The following is a 14,181-nucleotide window of genomic DNA, read 5'->3' on the forward strand; positions in this document are numbered from 1 at the left end:
ACACCTGCGCAGCACTACGCAATAACGGAACTACTGAAACTCGAAAGCGTGCAGCGGAGAGTCGAGCGAATCCGAAACCTTTACACCACCCATGTCGTTATCAAGGCTAACGCCAAAAAGTTATCTTTTCTAAGAATCTAATAGAAGTAGGCAAGTAGCATTTTCTTCTGTATTATAATTCAGCGAAATGATCTTTTTAATCTGAGTGGTGACATACTAGTGACATAATTTTTTTGAGGAGTGCCTTCGTCATCGGGTAAGTACCTGAATGTCCCTGGGGAGTCTCTTATCGTGTCCCGCATTTATCTCAATTTCTCGATTACTAAAGCTCTGTTCACAATTATATTGACGCCTTAGACGTTCTAGAGCATTACTCTATCACTTTAGCTTGACTTTTTTTTGCCTTTAGTGTCCCTATAACCTCTAGCCCTAGGGGAATATGCTCTTGCAAACCAGACCACAGTTTTTAAGTGTGGCCTTTTAATTCTGAGCTCATGTAATCTTAATAAAATCCTCACTATTGCCTGTTTCTAACCTCGTGTCTGGTGCATCACGGCTTCATCCTCCTTTATGCCATAGAAGCCTGCATGCATAAATAACATATAACGCCTAGAATCACCAGTGACCATAAGCTAAACCCTGCGGTGCTAACAAGCAATCAGCACAACAGTCTTGTTTCAGTGCCACTTGAAGCTAGCGAAATTGAAGACGCATAAGTCTAGCTTGACTGCAACACGTACATGTGCACAGAATTTTTGCCAAAGACCCGCCGCAGTGGCCCCCTAGCTATGACGCTGCACTGCTCGACATAATAGTTCAGCGGAAACCCGCTAGGTGGAGAGATTTTTCTTCAACTGCGAGGCTTTCTTTCAAGGAACCTGTATGGGTTTCCTTTATAGCAATTGTTACATTTGGGTGGATGTCTCATTTTCCCTTTAACGCTGCACTGCTATTGAGTTCAAAGTTGTTAGTTCAATCCCTGGTCACAGTGGCAGCATGTTGATGGAGACAAATTCCAATAACACTTGTGCACTTAGATTTATGTGCACATTAATGAACACCACGAGGTGAAAATTAATCCGGAGTGCCCCACTACAGCATGCCTCATGATCAGATTGTGGTTTTGGCACTGTAAAACCCCGAATTTAATTTTTTTTTATATTCTTACCAATGAGATGACTTCCAGCAGAAACTCTGACAGGACACACACTTCAAGTAGTGATGGCTGTCCGGCTCCAACATGGACCACCCTGCTTCCCTCACTGCACTTTGCCACGGGAGGCACCTGTCCGGCAGATGACGATGCACGCTCGCAAGCGCACTGGAAGCATTTGTGCACGTACTCCCAGAGATAGTTCGGCTCCAGGGAGCTGAACAGCAGATTGGCCGTCTTGATCAGCTCAAAGTTGCTCCGGTTGGCCTGTTTTTCCTGATTGGACTTGGTCACTGTCCCCAGGTTGCATTCAATGTACAGGGACCTGACATTTGGCACGAGAGAATGTGAAAATCAGGAACACATGTCACAATCGGACTGTTGAGCCTTTTTTTTTATGTGTCCAAGTTTTAATGGGTATACTACTGTATTTTTTTTAATATAAGGCGAGGTTTCTTTCCCAGAATATTTAGCCTCGAAGTTAGCCTCCGCCATATAGGCAAATTTTGCATTTAGGTGTGGCTTCAGGGCAGCACGACTTTCACCTTATTGTGTGGCTTTACGGCAGCATGCGCCGCGATGCCGTGAAGCCACACTATAAGGCGATATTTTTTTTTCCTGGGTCCTCCAACTGGCACCCTCGCCTTATAATCGCGACTGCCTTATAATCGAATAAATACGGTGTTCCTTTTCCAAAAGGTCAACAACAGATTGGATTTCATTGCTTTATCCACTTCAATTACAGTATAGACATTTGTGTTTGGGACTTGTTTTTGCCATTTCTATTCAGTGGTGGCCAGGAATAGAGTATGGACATTAAACTGCGGGGAAATGGAACCCTCTGTGTAGTCAGTGTGGTTCAATTTCACTTTAATGTGCCGAGCACTGCTATAAGTGATCACTCTGATGAAGGCAATATACCATGTTTGACAGGATGTCTCATGTGTCATGTTTCATCAGTAATATACAAAGAATATTTTTTCCTGTCTCGTAATGCCTGTAACCAATTTTCAACTTGTGCCGTGCTTTGAGCTGGTGATTGAATTATTTTCATGAAAAATGCAATAAACTAATATTTAATTATATAGCAGTTATGAAATTTAACTAGGAAATACACAAGGCATCATCCTACTACCTTGACTATCTTTCAATAGAGTCTGCAGCGACTGAATAAAATTATTGCAACTTTGACACATTTATAAACAGTCCACCACAACTTATGACAGGAGGGGCTATATTTCGTCTTTTATTTGATCTATAACACATTCCTCTCTCTCTTTTTTCATTTTTCATTTCTTGTCTGAAGTCTCATGTAAAGGTAAATCAATATTCAGGCAGGCAGCTCTAGATGGGCTTTCACTTAAATTTTCAGTTGTTTTCTTGACATACATAAATGTAATATATTTAAAACACAAGATTGTTACAGCTTAATCTACATATCAAGTTTGTTTGTTTACCCTGCGCCAACCTGGTGAGGGGCCCTAAAAAGATTAAGAAACTTGGCACCCACAACAAAGGCAAAAAACATCGTGTGCATGAAACTATGTGCTGACAATAATGCACCATCAATAGATTTATTTGACAGTAAAGTATGTACCAGAGTCGAAGTTTTTCATGTTAGAAGTTTCCATAAAGCAAGGAAATCTCACCTGAACACGTCAATGAGAATGTCATCGAGTATGAAATTTGTCTCGGGCTTGTCCATGAGAGAGACAAGAATCCTGTACGGCCAAAAGACTGAAAAGTTGCTGCTGAGCACAGGTGACCTGGACGTTGAAGGCTGCAAATATGCAAGAACAAAGCCCAACATGATGCAAACATGCACAGAAATTGACTATACTGTCATCTAAACATGATAATAGTGTATTAAAAAAAGAAGAAAACATTAAACTTACATGTAATATAATAAACATAACTATATTATCTTTAACTACTTTCCTCTGAAGCATCTGGCGCGTGCATCTCACGCCAGTTTCTTGCATTCTTCCCTGGTGACAGCGAGTGCTTTGAGACGCTCAGTTAGACTGCACTGCCTTCAGGATCAGCCCATATATCCTGTTAGATACCTCCAAAGTAGGTGAAGTCGCATTATTAACCAATCCACTTACACTGAACAAGCACTTAATGGCTTCCAAGAGGAGGGAACTTGAATGCATGTGGAAGTAGGTTGCCTGTGCAGGTTCTGGAGAGTCGGGCACAGGAGAGGACGACGGCTCAGACGATCCTGCAGACTCGGGCGATGGCACAACGCTGACAGTTGACGAACCATCACTTCCAAACAGCCAGGCAAACAGCCGTCTGGTAATGGGAGAACAAGTGGCGCCCCTAAGCCTCAATATTTAAAGATGTTAATGGAACCTCAATGTAAAAACTGACACACTACATGAAGATTATACAAGATTATACAGAATTTCGAAAAATTGCCTGTAGCAGGTAGCATGGCCAGGATAATGTAAAAGTATCCAATCAGCGTCCACTCCAAATCCATTATTAGCCCTCCGTGATAGCTGAAAATGGCTCAGGCCCAGCACGTATGGGCGGGCACCGCGCCTATACATTCAGCACAAACATACAATGTGGTACAGCATCGTGCAAGTTGGAAAGTGGTTCAGAAGAATATGTAATAGGTGACAACATAGAGAACTGGGCAAGTTGCTGTCTATATTACATATATGTATTGTGAAGATGCTCAACAGTCTCGCATCTCATGTTTGCCTTTGCTATACAGCTCTTGCTTCTTTTGGCGCTCGGCTCCATCGCATCACACAAATGTGATGGTGGGAGTCAGTGTCTGTAGCTGGGATACGATGTGAGATGGCAAAAGTGTTCCGGTGCTAACGCCCCATGACTGCGTGGATAACTTGAGCATGGGAGGAAATTGCTTCTAGCTCTTTGGCTGCAGGACGTCGGCGGACCAACTGCATTGTCAGTGCTCTTCGTGGGACTCGCCTGCAGAATGCTTCCCTTTTGTCTTCGGAGTGTGGCATCAGTAACCAGCATGAGCAAACACAACCGTCCAGATACGCCTCCGTTTGTAGGAGTGCACCCTCAAACAACTTAGGAGCTCAGAGTTCAGTATGGGTAAAAAATTAATTCCTTGGTATCCTTGAGTGGTGATGGTGAGTTGACCTTCCTCTACACCAGAGAGTCTTACAATCCTTGCATGTGTTTTGGCTAGCTGACGTTCTTGTATAAAACGAGCAATAAATGCCCCTTTTTGTACGCATTACCGTGTTCTCAATGCCTACCACCAGGAGCATTTTCAGGCCCTACAGTATGATGTTTCAGGGGTGGAACTGATTCAGTTTGTCTTGGAGCACTCCTGGGAGCAGGTAAATTGCTGTTTTGGAGCAGGCTGGGAGCAACTAAAATACATTTTGAGAAGAGATAGATGGGGCATATCAGGGTTTATTTTGCATTAGAGGAGCATGTATCATATGTTAAAACGTTAAACCTGATAAAATTGTTACAAAAAGAGGCTCGATCGCGTTGCACCATTTGATTTACATAAGGAATACTGGTGTGCTAGGCACTGGACCGATTTTAATGAAATTTGTTGCATTTGTGAAATTTAAATTCTAGTGGCTGTTGTAAGTGTAATTTTGACTTTAAGCCTGAATTTTTTCAAAGGAATTTTCAAAAATTGTTAAGGTTGAAAGAAATAGAAGCACAACATTTACAAATTTGTAGCTCTGCACCAAAAACAGATATCGCAGTTCTGTAAACCGCATCCTAAAGAGCATCCAAAGTGGACAAATTGTATTCATCAATTTATATCTTACGTGAACTTGTTACATTGTTTACAAGGGTTTTGCAAAAGTCACACACATAATAACGGTATAATGCAGAGCAGTGTATTTATTATACATAAATTTTGTCTGCTTTAGATGCACTATTAAATGCAATTTAAGGAATTGTGATATTGTTTTTCATGGCCAATTTAGAAAGATGTAAACTATAGTTTCGTTTTCTGAAAAGTTGCTATGTTCGACAATTTTTATAAAAGGATCTATATGGCCTAAGTCAAAAATCTGCTTCCACCAGTGCACTAGATTTAAGCTTTATCTTTTGGATGCAACAAATCTCATCAAATTTGGTGCAGTGGTTGCCGAGAAAAACGATTTCTCCTTTCCCATGTATTTAGATAGGAGTCCATGAGCTAAAGCTTCCTCTTAAACCCTAGGATGCCGTAACTCTTACACGCACACCGTACAAGCTGAGCCGCTACACCTGTTTATTCCACTTCGCGATCGCGACAAAGGCAAATAATAAAAACGTGCGAACGCGAAGAAAAGGCTAAAAGCCTACTGCTCGCTTCCGACACCGCATAGCTGGCTACACGCTAGCTGGTGCACTCAAAACAACCCTTACACTTTCGCAATTGTACACTTAGTTGCGGTTATACGAAATACTAGGAGAACAGTATTTACTTTTGGCCATTTTTCAGTCCTTGAACTTCCCGGCACTAGCGGCGCACAACGATAGTCGCTGCCAACTTCACCAACCACCGCGACAGAAAAAAATGGCTATAGCTAAATCGTAGCCAGAAGTGGAGATAGCCAGACAGAAGACAAGCTTGCCTAGTAACTGAAACCGAAACTAGCCGAAGTGGCCTTATTTGTAGCAAAATTTCCTGCATGGCGCAGGGCTTCATTTTTGGTGCAATTGGCGGATGATGGAGCAGTATGGCACAAATGGAGCAGGAATTCCACACCTGTGTTTGACGGCGCAAACATAGACAAAGGACGGCAAAAGAGGCGACAAACGAAGACAAGTGCTGTTTCTATGAAGGCTACTAGAAAGGGCAAGGGCGTGAGCACTGAGTAAATGGGGCTCGAAGAAATAGAACTAGAGTATGAGAGAAATAGGAATCCTATTATGTTTATTCCTTTTTTTCTGTCCTATGCTTTCTGTGTCACATACAACTGAGCAAAAAGTCAACGGATACAGTTACCTACAACTTTACAAACCGCAGCATGAACTCTGTGTTAAGCACAACATGCAGCTGATAAAGAGAAAATTTAAGAAAAGTTAATGGGAAAGTGATGGTAGATATGTACCGATTCAGAGACATGTCCCTCCGAAGCAGGACACCCAGAGCTGCCGTGCAAACGCGGACCCTGTCAGCATGGACCAACTGACAGTTGTGCAAGGGGAAGCCCAGAAGCAAGAGCTCCAATGTGCTCCTCTGCACCAGGATGCTCGAGTCCTGAAGTGAAGCACACAGCGCCTGGATCTGTCATCGGAGAGGAAGCACACAGACAAAAGACATATCAGGCTGAGACAATGATGCAGTGGATTATTCCTCTTCAGATTCTGCAGCATTTACTTTCATGACAAGTGAAAAATATATTCGCCACCCCAGTTCTGCCTTTAAGTTGTGGGAGTTACGGGAAATGCATGGGAATAATTAACATTTTTGTTATATTATTATTCTACGATTTGTGCCTTTCATCTGCTATCTGCGATTTACAACTTTGATGATGTTCAAGGTACCGTACATTGTTATCACTGCTCCTTAGATAACGGGGGCTGCAGCTTTGTCAAGTTGTTTAGGGCCACTTCTTTCTGCAGCTCCTCTTTGTATTCTCTTCTTTGTATTCTTTCAAGTTGGAAATAAAATTATATTTTTAATTATTACTGTTGTCGTTATTAAGTAGGGGTGTGCGAAAATTAGAAATTTCGAACACGACTCAAAGTCTTTGCCATTCAATGCATGTTCGATATGAGAAATCGGCATTTCATATTATCTAATATTTCTTTCTGTTCAAATATTCCACTTATTGGAATCTACAGGGTGAAAGAACCAGTGCAAGTGGCGAGTGTTCTGCATTAGCATTTGGCTGCAGGGAAGCCACAATTGTTGTGCAAAGAGGCACCAATTCATGAGCGCATGCGTGGAGCAGTTAACTTCTGCACAATGATTTCCAGTCATTCAATAAGGATGCCTCATCTTGAAGCAGCCTAGGGATTTGTTGTCTCTATCTAAGCAAAGCAGTTTATTATTACTCAGCCAGTCTCACCATGCTTGCACATCTTTAAACAATGCATGGTACTGTAGTAATCACTGTTATCTCCTTCAACGAACATGCATCTGGTGGCATGCCATTCCCTTGTCTCATTTAAGGTCACTTTCATGGTGAACCAGATAACTAGAAGCAGCTCCTCATTTATAAGCTCCTCAGTTGACTGTATGCCCAGTTGGGTTCAGTTGTAATACACGTAAACAATGTAAATAATAATAAATATGCCCTTTTTACCAAATAGCCTCAATGCTGATACCATACCAGTGCTGATTATAATGAGCAATACTGTACGTGAATGCCTACCATGCAGTCAATGTCAGTGCCAATGACATATAGCTGGTCCTCCATGCTAAGTCTCCGGTTGTAATGGGAGACAATGAAGTTGATGGCTGCCTGACGGATGCCTGGGTTACACAGGATACATTTCCACAGGCTGCCATAGAAGTAGCTCTTTTCGACGGCTACACACACGTCAAGAAGCAGCTTGTCAGTTCTGTAGGTAAACAAACAGAAAAGGAAAGAAGTGATCGTTCAGAAAGGACACATCCAGATAGTTTTCTGCATATCCTATACTCAATGCTACTGCCCATTCCATAGCAGAGGCAACTCAATTCAAACCAAAACATGCAATTTTAAAAGTTTTGCAATATTTTTTTGCTTTCTTCACTAAATGCTTATATGTACTGTTGAGAGGCTTAAGAATAAGTAAATTTATTGAAATAAATCACTTTACATGCGTTCATTTATCCAAGCGCTTTTCCTGCAAGGAGTCCAAATGTGCAAATTGGCTCCTGACTGAAACAAGTTGAGTAGTTGTGTGCGACCGCGAAGAGTTAGCGTTAAACATTCCAGCAAGGGTTTTTGTATGCATCGAGTATTTTAGTGCAGAGAAACAAGGAAACAAGATGCAGGCCCCCCACCCTGTGCCCCATCTTTCTTTTCTTATCCAGGCCCCAAATTTTCTTGTTTCCCTTGCCTCAGTATCCACCCTGTTATGCCCACAGACCAATGAGCATCTTTTCCATGCCGTTACACATACCTTCCAGCTCTATATCACCAATACACACAAGCAACCTCTAAGCATCAACCTTGCCCCTTTATCAATGTTTACATAATGCCTATCACTTTCTCTTTGATCACTCTATGCGCTGTGCATGACGCGCTTTTGCACCCACACAGTCTAGCATGTACGTGGAACAGACCTTTCGTAGTAGTCCGAACCCTCTTCAAGGCCTGGCAGGACACCAATGAGGAACCCGTTGAGTCCAGGCCGCAGTCGCTCGCCCAGGGGCAGGAAGTGAGTCTCATAGAGACTGAGCAGTGCGGGCCGCACATTCATGGCAGCATGCGCCAGCAGCGGGAACAGGCCAGCTCCGTACAGAAAGAGCTCTTGGCCGAGCCTCTGAGGCCCCACTGCCCTCAGGATCAGGTCGTACGACTCGAGGGCCTTGAGGTGGACACCACTGGGCAGCGCTGGGTGCATGCATTGTGCTAGTCGCTTGCTGACGGTCAGCCGTCGAGGCACCACTTGGTACTTGAGGTGGCTGGACACTACCTGCATGCAGTGTTATGTAGCCAGTGACAAGATCACTATTTAGTTTATTTGCTTATTTACTGGTCTTGACACTAACTAAGTTGTGATTTGTTGCATTAACAGTGACTAATTAATCTACATGTTGATGGTTATTTATTTGCTTCCTTGTTGTGAGTTATAAATGCTTTGTAAGTGATATATATTTGCTGCTCTGTAATGATGAGTTACTTTATAGCTTATTGATCATAGGTTGATAACCTCAAAATTTTGTCAACTGCAGGGAAGCCACGATTGTTGTGTAAAGAGGCAACAATTCCTCCCCCACCCCCCCTCACTGTAATGCCATCATTTGATGCTCTGGGTAATAAATAAATAAATAAATAAATAAATAAATAAATAAATAAATAAATAAATAAATAAATAAATGGTTGGTGCACTGGAACTAAACGTAGGGTGTGCATTGGGGGAGTGCTTATGTTTTGACGCGGTCATTCCTCCAATACGTGGAAGTTTGGCCCCGCAGTGCAGGCCACCATTAGAGCGACATTAAAGAGAAGCATATCTTACTTATGTTCCCCCACAACTAGAATATGCTTCATCCACATAGTCACCATATCAAGATTATCTAATCAGTATGTTGGAAGTTGTTCAAAATAGGGCAGCCAGATTCATATCTGGCAACTAAGACTATCATTCAAGCATTACCCGAATAAAACAAGACCTCACATTTCAGTCATTGGAAGATCGCCAACTCATTGCTCTTTTATGTCTTGTTCACAGGTACATTTATAGTAATAAATTTCACTATTTACCACTTCATGCTCCTGTACGCACATCTCAACGCATTCACAATGCACTTAGTTTCATGCGCATTCATGGTCAAACGCAGGCATTTAACTCATCACCACTACCTAGAGCTATTGCACATAGGAACTGTCTTTCAGAGCACATTGCATCCATCTCTAATGGTGAAACATTCCATGATAACGTGAATTCGTTATGTGTTAATATTGTATAAAGATGTTGCACTTTGCTTTTTGTAATATTTGTTTTGTTGCCTTTTGTAATATTTGTTTTAGCATTTTTTTTTCTTGTAGTTAGTGTAGCCCACCTTACTCAATGCCCTTCAAAGGGACTGTAAGGTATTTTGAATAAATAAGTAAATAAACACTGGATCAGTTAATGCAGACAAAGCGTAATTTCAAAATTATATTTTCGTTAATGTTGCAGTCATTGGTTGATTATTAGAAAAGAAAATGAAAATAAAAGTTCCATTGTTTTAATGTCATGTGATACCACCCGCATCAGTACGGCATCACATATTTCAAAATATTTTTTATTTTCCTTGTGCTATGACTCAGTAACTAAGTTCTTGAAAATTGCAGAGTTCAGTTTCTGGCTCTTTAGAATACAATGCAGTCAATCTTGAGTGACAAAAAAATTAAATATGCCCGAGCAGATGTCATCAATATCCACGATGTCATGGCGAGCTGATTCAGGAACTTCAAGGCAGTGTTACCACCTGTCTATAGTTTTTTTCATCCTTTCTGGCTTAACAAGCCTTTTCTGATGGCAAGAATGACTTGTTATTGGTAAATAATTTTCTTATTTAGTGTCCCTTAAAGTGCACATGCCATGATATAGTGTGTATAACACAAATAAAGCGAAGTGGTACCAAACATAATATGGGGTAATTTCAAGAATGCAAGAAATAAAAAAAATGAGCATAAGAATGGTCCAACTTGGGGGGAAAAAAAAAGAGAAAAGGTGGTTGGTTTATTGGTTATCAAATAAAAAATAACTCCAAGCAAACCCCTTAAGCAAACCCCTTTTATGTTCAAATATATGAGAAGTGAATTTATGTTCAAATATATGAGAAGTGAATTTAACATGTAAGAAACCGTATGTGAAATTTTACGATACACGATCCATCGTCTCACATAAACAAGAGCCCCAGCAGCTAGGATGATTATATCTAATCGCATTAATTGCCAAGACACTAACTGATGATAAGAATTGTGACTAAAATAAATGTACCAGGGGAAAGGTTAGGCAACATGTACAACACAAATAACATTTGTAAATAAATGTGCTGTGACATCACTAGAGCAAAAACAGAAAGGGCCTTGCATTCAGATCCATGTTTTCTGTCTGCTCAACTGACAACAATCAGTTCCTTTCATATTAATCTGTTGCGAACAAAGTTTTTGGGCTTTTAATGCTGCTAATATGCATAGCAGTTTAGAAAAACAATAGCAGCCTCTCGAAAGGCAACGCTTTTTGCTTCTATCACCAGGGTACACATTGATAGCAGCAGGCAGCAGTAGGCACTAACATCAATACCACCACATATCTGAAGCATCGCTGTGTGAAGGAGGTCTGTAGATGACCACCTAGGAGCGATGTGTTGCAACAGTATATCACACTCTAAGGGACTTCACCTAGGTGCAGGCAGAGGTCTGCACCTAGTTGATGAAACCTATGGTTATGATAAAAAGTTATTTTACACAAGAGAACAGTGAGACCACAGTAAGGCAACAAGGCCCACACTGCAAGGCCTGTTATGGCACAAAAAGGACATATAACAAGGTGCTATACAGAATACAAAAGATTAAAGAACACGTAATGAACACACATGAAAGCAACACAGCACAATGTAACCAACATCAACAAGTCATGGTTAGAACAAACAGTTAAGTATTGGTTCCATTACTTGTTCAAATTAAAAGTGAACTGCTACATGCTGAATCCAACAGAAAGCTATAGTGTTAAAAGTCAGCTACTGCACATTTTCATACCTTATTGAGCTTCCCAAGGGCCGAAATGAGGTCAGCCCATTCACTGGTGTTATCAAAGCTCTTGAGAGCTTTGTCAATGGCAGTGACATAGGAACGGTACTTGGCATCACCAAGCAGCTCGTACTCTTCAAGAACCACCGTGCCCATGTCTGCAATGGTCAAGGCCTGAACAAAAAACACAGAAAAACAGCTTTCCCTATCAGAGAACCATAGATATGTTAGCCCTGCGCTATCTTTCATATAGAGCAGCAGTGTCGAATTTGTGCACGAGCTCTGGGCCACACACAAATTTGACATGCCGAAACATCTGGAACGCCCAAAAACAGTCAGGGGCTGTTGCTCACTGCACGACATTCTGAACGGTAGCGCACAGCAAAACACTTCCGAGAGCATGTTGACGCTAAGCCATAAAAATGAAGGGCAAATTACTTTAGTGGTAAAGAAAAACTACTGAATGTACGGTCTGGCTTTCCTGCCATAGCATTTGTCCCTTTAAAACACAACATTTTTTCTTTCCATCACGGGAGGATGTTTTCATGCCACTCTCTCCTCCAAGTTGGCCTGTAGCAATTGAAGACATTTTTGCTACAGTGGTAACAAAGCCCATTAACAACCAGGCCCGAGCTGTTCTCATCTCGACTGTTTGTACCAATGCCAGGAAAGACGAGCTGTGCTTGTTCCGGCCACTGCTCTTCCTGCATTTCTTGTTGTATATGAGCCATGCTCGTCAACTCAGCTTGCATCACGCATTTGGGTTTCGGCACTTGCACAATGCTTTCAATTCCGTTCGTTGTCACCTGTTCAGATAATTACGCTCAAAGCTAACACATTTGCTGAGGGAAAGTCTCTCTTTATAAGCAACAGTTGTCTTATTAATATTTTGGGTGAATCGGAGATAAACCACACATGAGTATACTTTTGGAACGCCGATATAATATGCAATAATTCACTGTAATTTAAAAATAAAGACAGTAAATTTTGTACCCCCCCTTTTTTTTCGGAATTAACTTTGGGAAGGTTAACACAGTGCTAACTCGTTACAGCAGGTGCACCTATATAGCCACTTATGCTTTTGTAACTATGGGCGATGGGTGTTTCATGCACTGTGCTACACAATAAGCCCCACATGACAGCAATGAATGGCAATCGTCATCCAATCTACAAGCCCGCATCAGCTAAATGCAGCAGCACTCATACTAGGCACAGCTGCAGGTACGCTCATAAAAGTGACGACTCTTTTCTGCAGCACGTGCAAGCACCTACGATATGCTTGTATCATCTCACAAGTTCTGTATGCCACTAACAAGCAGTTGGCTTCAGTTGAGGGTGTTTTTTACACACCTTCGCTCAACATTTGAGCATCAACACATTATGTGACGCATCACTTGTGCATCACCCACGTCAACTGCTTAAGCGCACTTTGAAAGTTCAAACTGACACCATTCAACATTCCACAGCTATATTTGATACTCGAGGACAACTTTATGTGCTTCGATGTGATACGCTTAGGTTTTGTTGTTCTGACAGCGTAACTGGAAATTTATTTCAGCGGATTGCGAACGACAAATTCTGACAAGCCTGCGGCAGCACCGCGACTTCGCGAGAACCGAAACTTTGTGTCTGAACTTAGACAGACCATGACATCGCAGCCTCTTGATTATTCCACAACCAAAATTCAAACATGGTTTTGGAAACCACGTTTGTATAACTCAAAAGTGAGTAAGACACACCAGTGAAAACGTTTAACAGAAAAATGTAAAAGCCACCATGATTTACAGCTGCACGGCTCCCAGTGGCAAACAAGCTAAACGGTGATAAACGACGTTATCAGACGAACGCACATGACTGGGCACTTGTTTATTTACAACATATTGCGTAAGCCGTAGACAAGCGTATTCGCAATGAGAACCCAAAACAAACACTCTGGATATAATCCTCACGGCGTAGTTATTCAGCCTCGATGCGCAACCGCCAGAAAGTGGATAAAAGCGGAACACCAGGAACTCCGCACGAGAATACGTCCGCACATTTTCCGACAGGAAACCATCACGCACGGCGCATCAAGACCTTCAGACCCTGTCAATCGCACCTGTCACCTAAAAACGGCGGCACGACGAACACTTGCAGACGAGCAGTAGGCGACGCCCAATGATTGTTCCCAATTGCAAGGAGTTGTGTAATATGCACTATCAAACGAGAGGATCGTCACCGCACAATGCAGCAGTACACGGAAGAGAACATCGGAGTAGCTGGACCGAGCGAACGACCCATGAAAGGCACAAGTGCTTACCTTACGTACCCTACGCTCCACATGGCGTGATGTCTTGTAGCCAGGTACGCGGCAACCTCTCACTCACTTAGACGACAACACCGCATTTTGATCGCAAAAATTAATCGGAACGATATGGTACGCGTGACCGACAGCAAAAGCAGCGCACTGTCGCGCCTGGCTCGCGCTCACACACTCGAGCACCACGCTCGCACTCCCCAGTGTGAGCAGCTGCCGTTGGAGCGACCGCGAGTGTGGCCTATCTCCAGATTACGCTAGTAAATAAACATTGTGCAATAGATGTTCTGCAGCCACATAGTTATAATATGTATCGTTAGGTTGCAGTATACACGTGGAGAAAGCTAGGTGTATTTTCTGTCTTTTATTATCTTAAGATGATC

The 14,181-nt window shown here is 42.1% G+C and overlaps 1 protein-coding gene across 4 annotated transcripts in view; it reads right to left on the reverse strand.

Annotated features, from left to right (window-relative positions):
* The window catches only part of LOC119460897 (protein dopey-1), a 57,369-nt gene extending 43,362 nt beyond the window's left edge, over positions 1 to 14,007 (reverse strand). For 2 of the 4 annotated variants that reach the window (XM_037722019.2, XM_037722016.2), the window contains exons 1-8: positions 13,802 to 14,006; positions 11,512 to 11,676; positions 8,382 to 8,734; positions 7,483 to 7,672; positions 6,214 to 6,389; positions 3,262 to 3,451; positions 2,803 to 2,933; positions 1,169 to 1,478 (exon numbers count right to left, since the gene is read on the reverse strand). In XM_037722019.2, the coding sequence (XP_037577947.1) occupies positions 1,169 to 1,478; positions 2,803 to 2,933; positions 3,262 to 3,451; positions 6,214 to 6,389; positions 7,483 to 7,672; positions 8,382 to 8,734; positions 11,512 to 11,658 (1,497 nt within the window). In that variant the 5' untranslated portion in view covers positions 11,659 to 11,676; positions 13,802 to 14,006. Of the gene's footprint in view, positions 1 to 1,168; positions 1,479 to 2,802; positions 2,934 to 3,261; positions 3,452 to 6,213; positions 6,390 to 7,482; positions 7,673 to 8,381; positions 8,735 to 11,511; positions 11,677 to 13,801 lie in introns of all 4 variants that reach the window. The other 2 variants (XM_037722017.2, XM_049672510.1) reach the window with 2 other exon arrangements.
* Positions 14,008 to 14,181: the final 174 nt, after the last annotated feature.

This window comes from Dermacentor silvarum, chromosome 8 (genome assembly GCF_013339745.2).
Source record: "Dermacentor silvarum isolate Dsil-2018 chromosome 8, BIME_Dsil_1.4, whole genome shotgun sequence".
NCBI lineage: Eukaryota > Metazoa > Arthropoda > Arachnida > Ixodida > Ixodidae > Dermacentor > Dermacentor silvarum.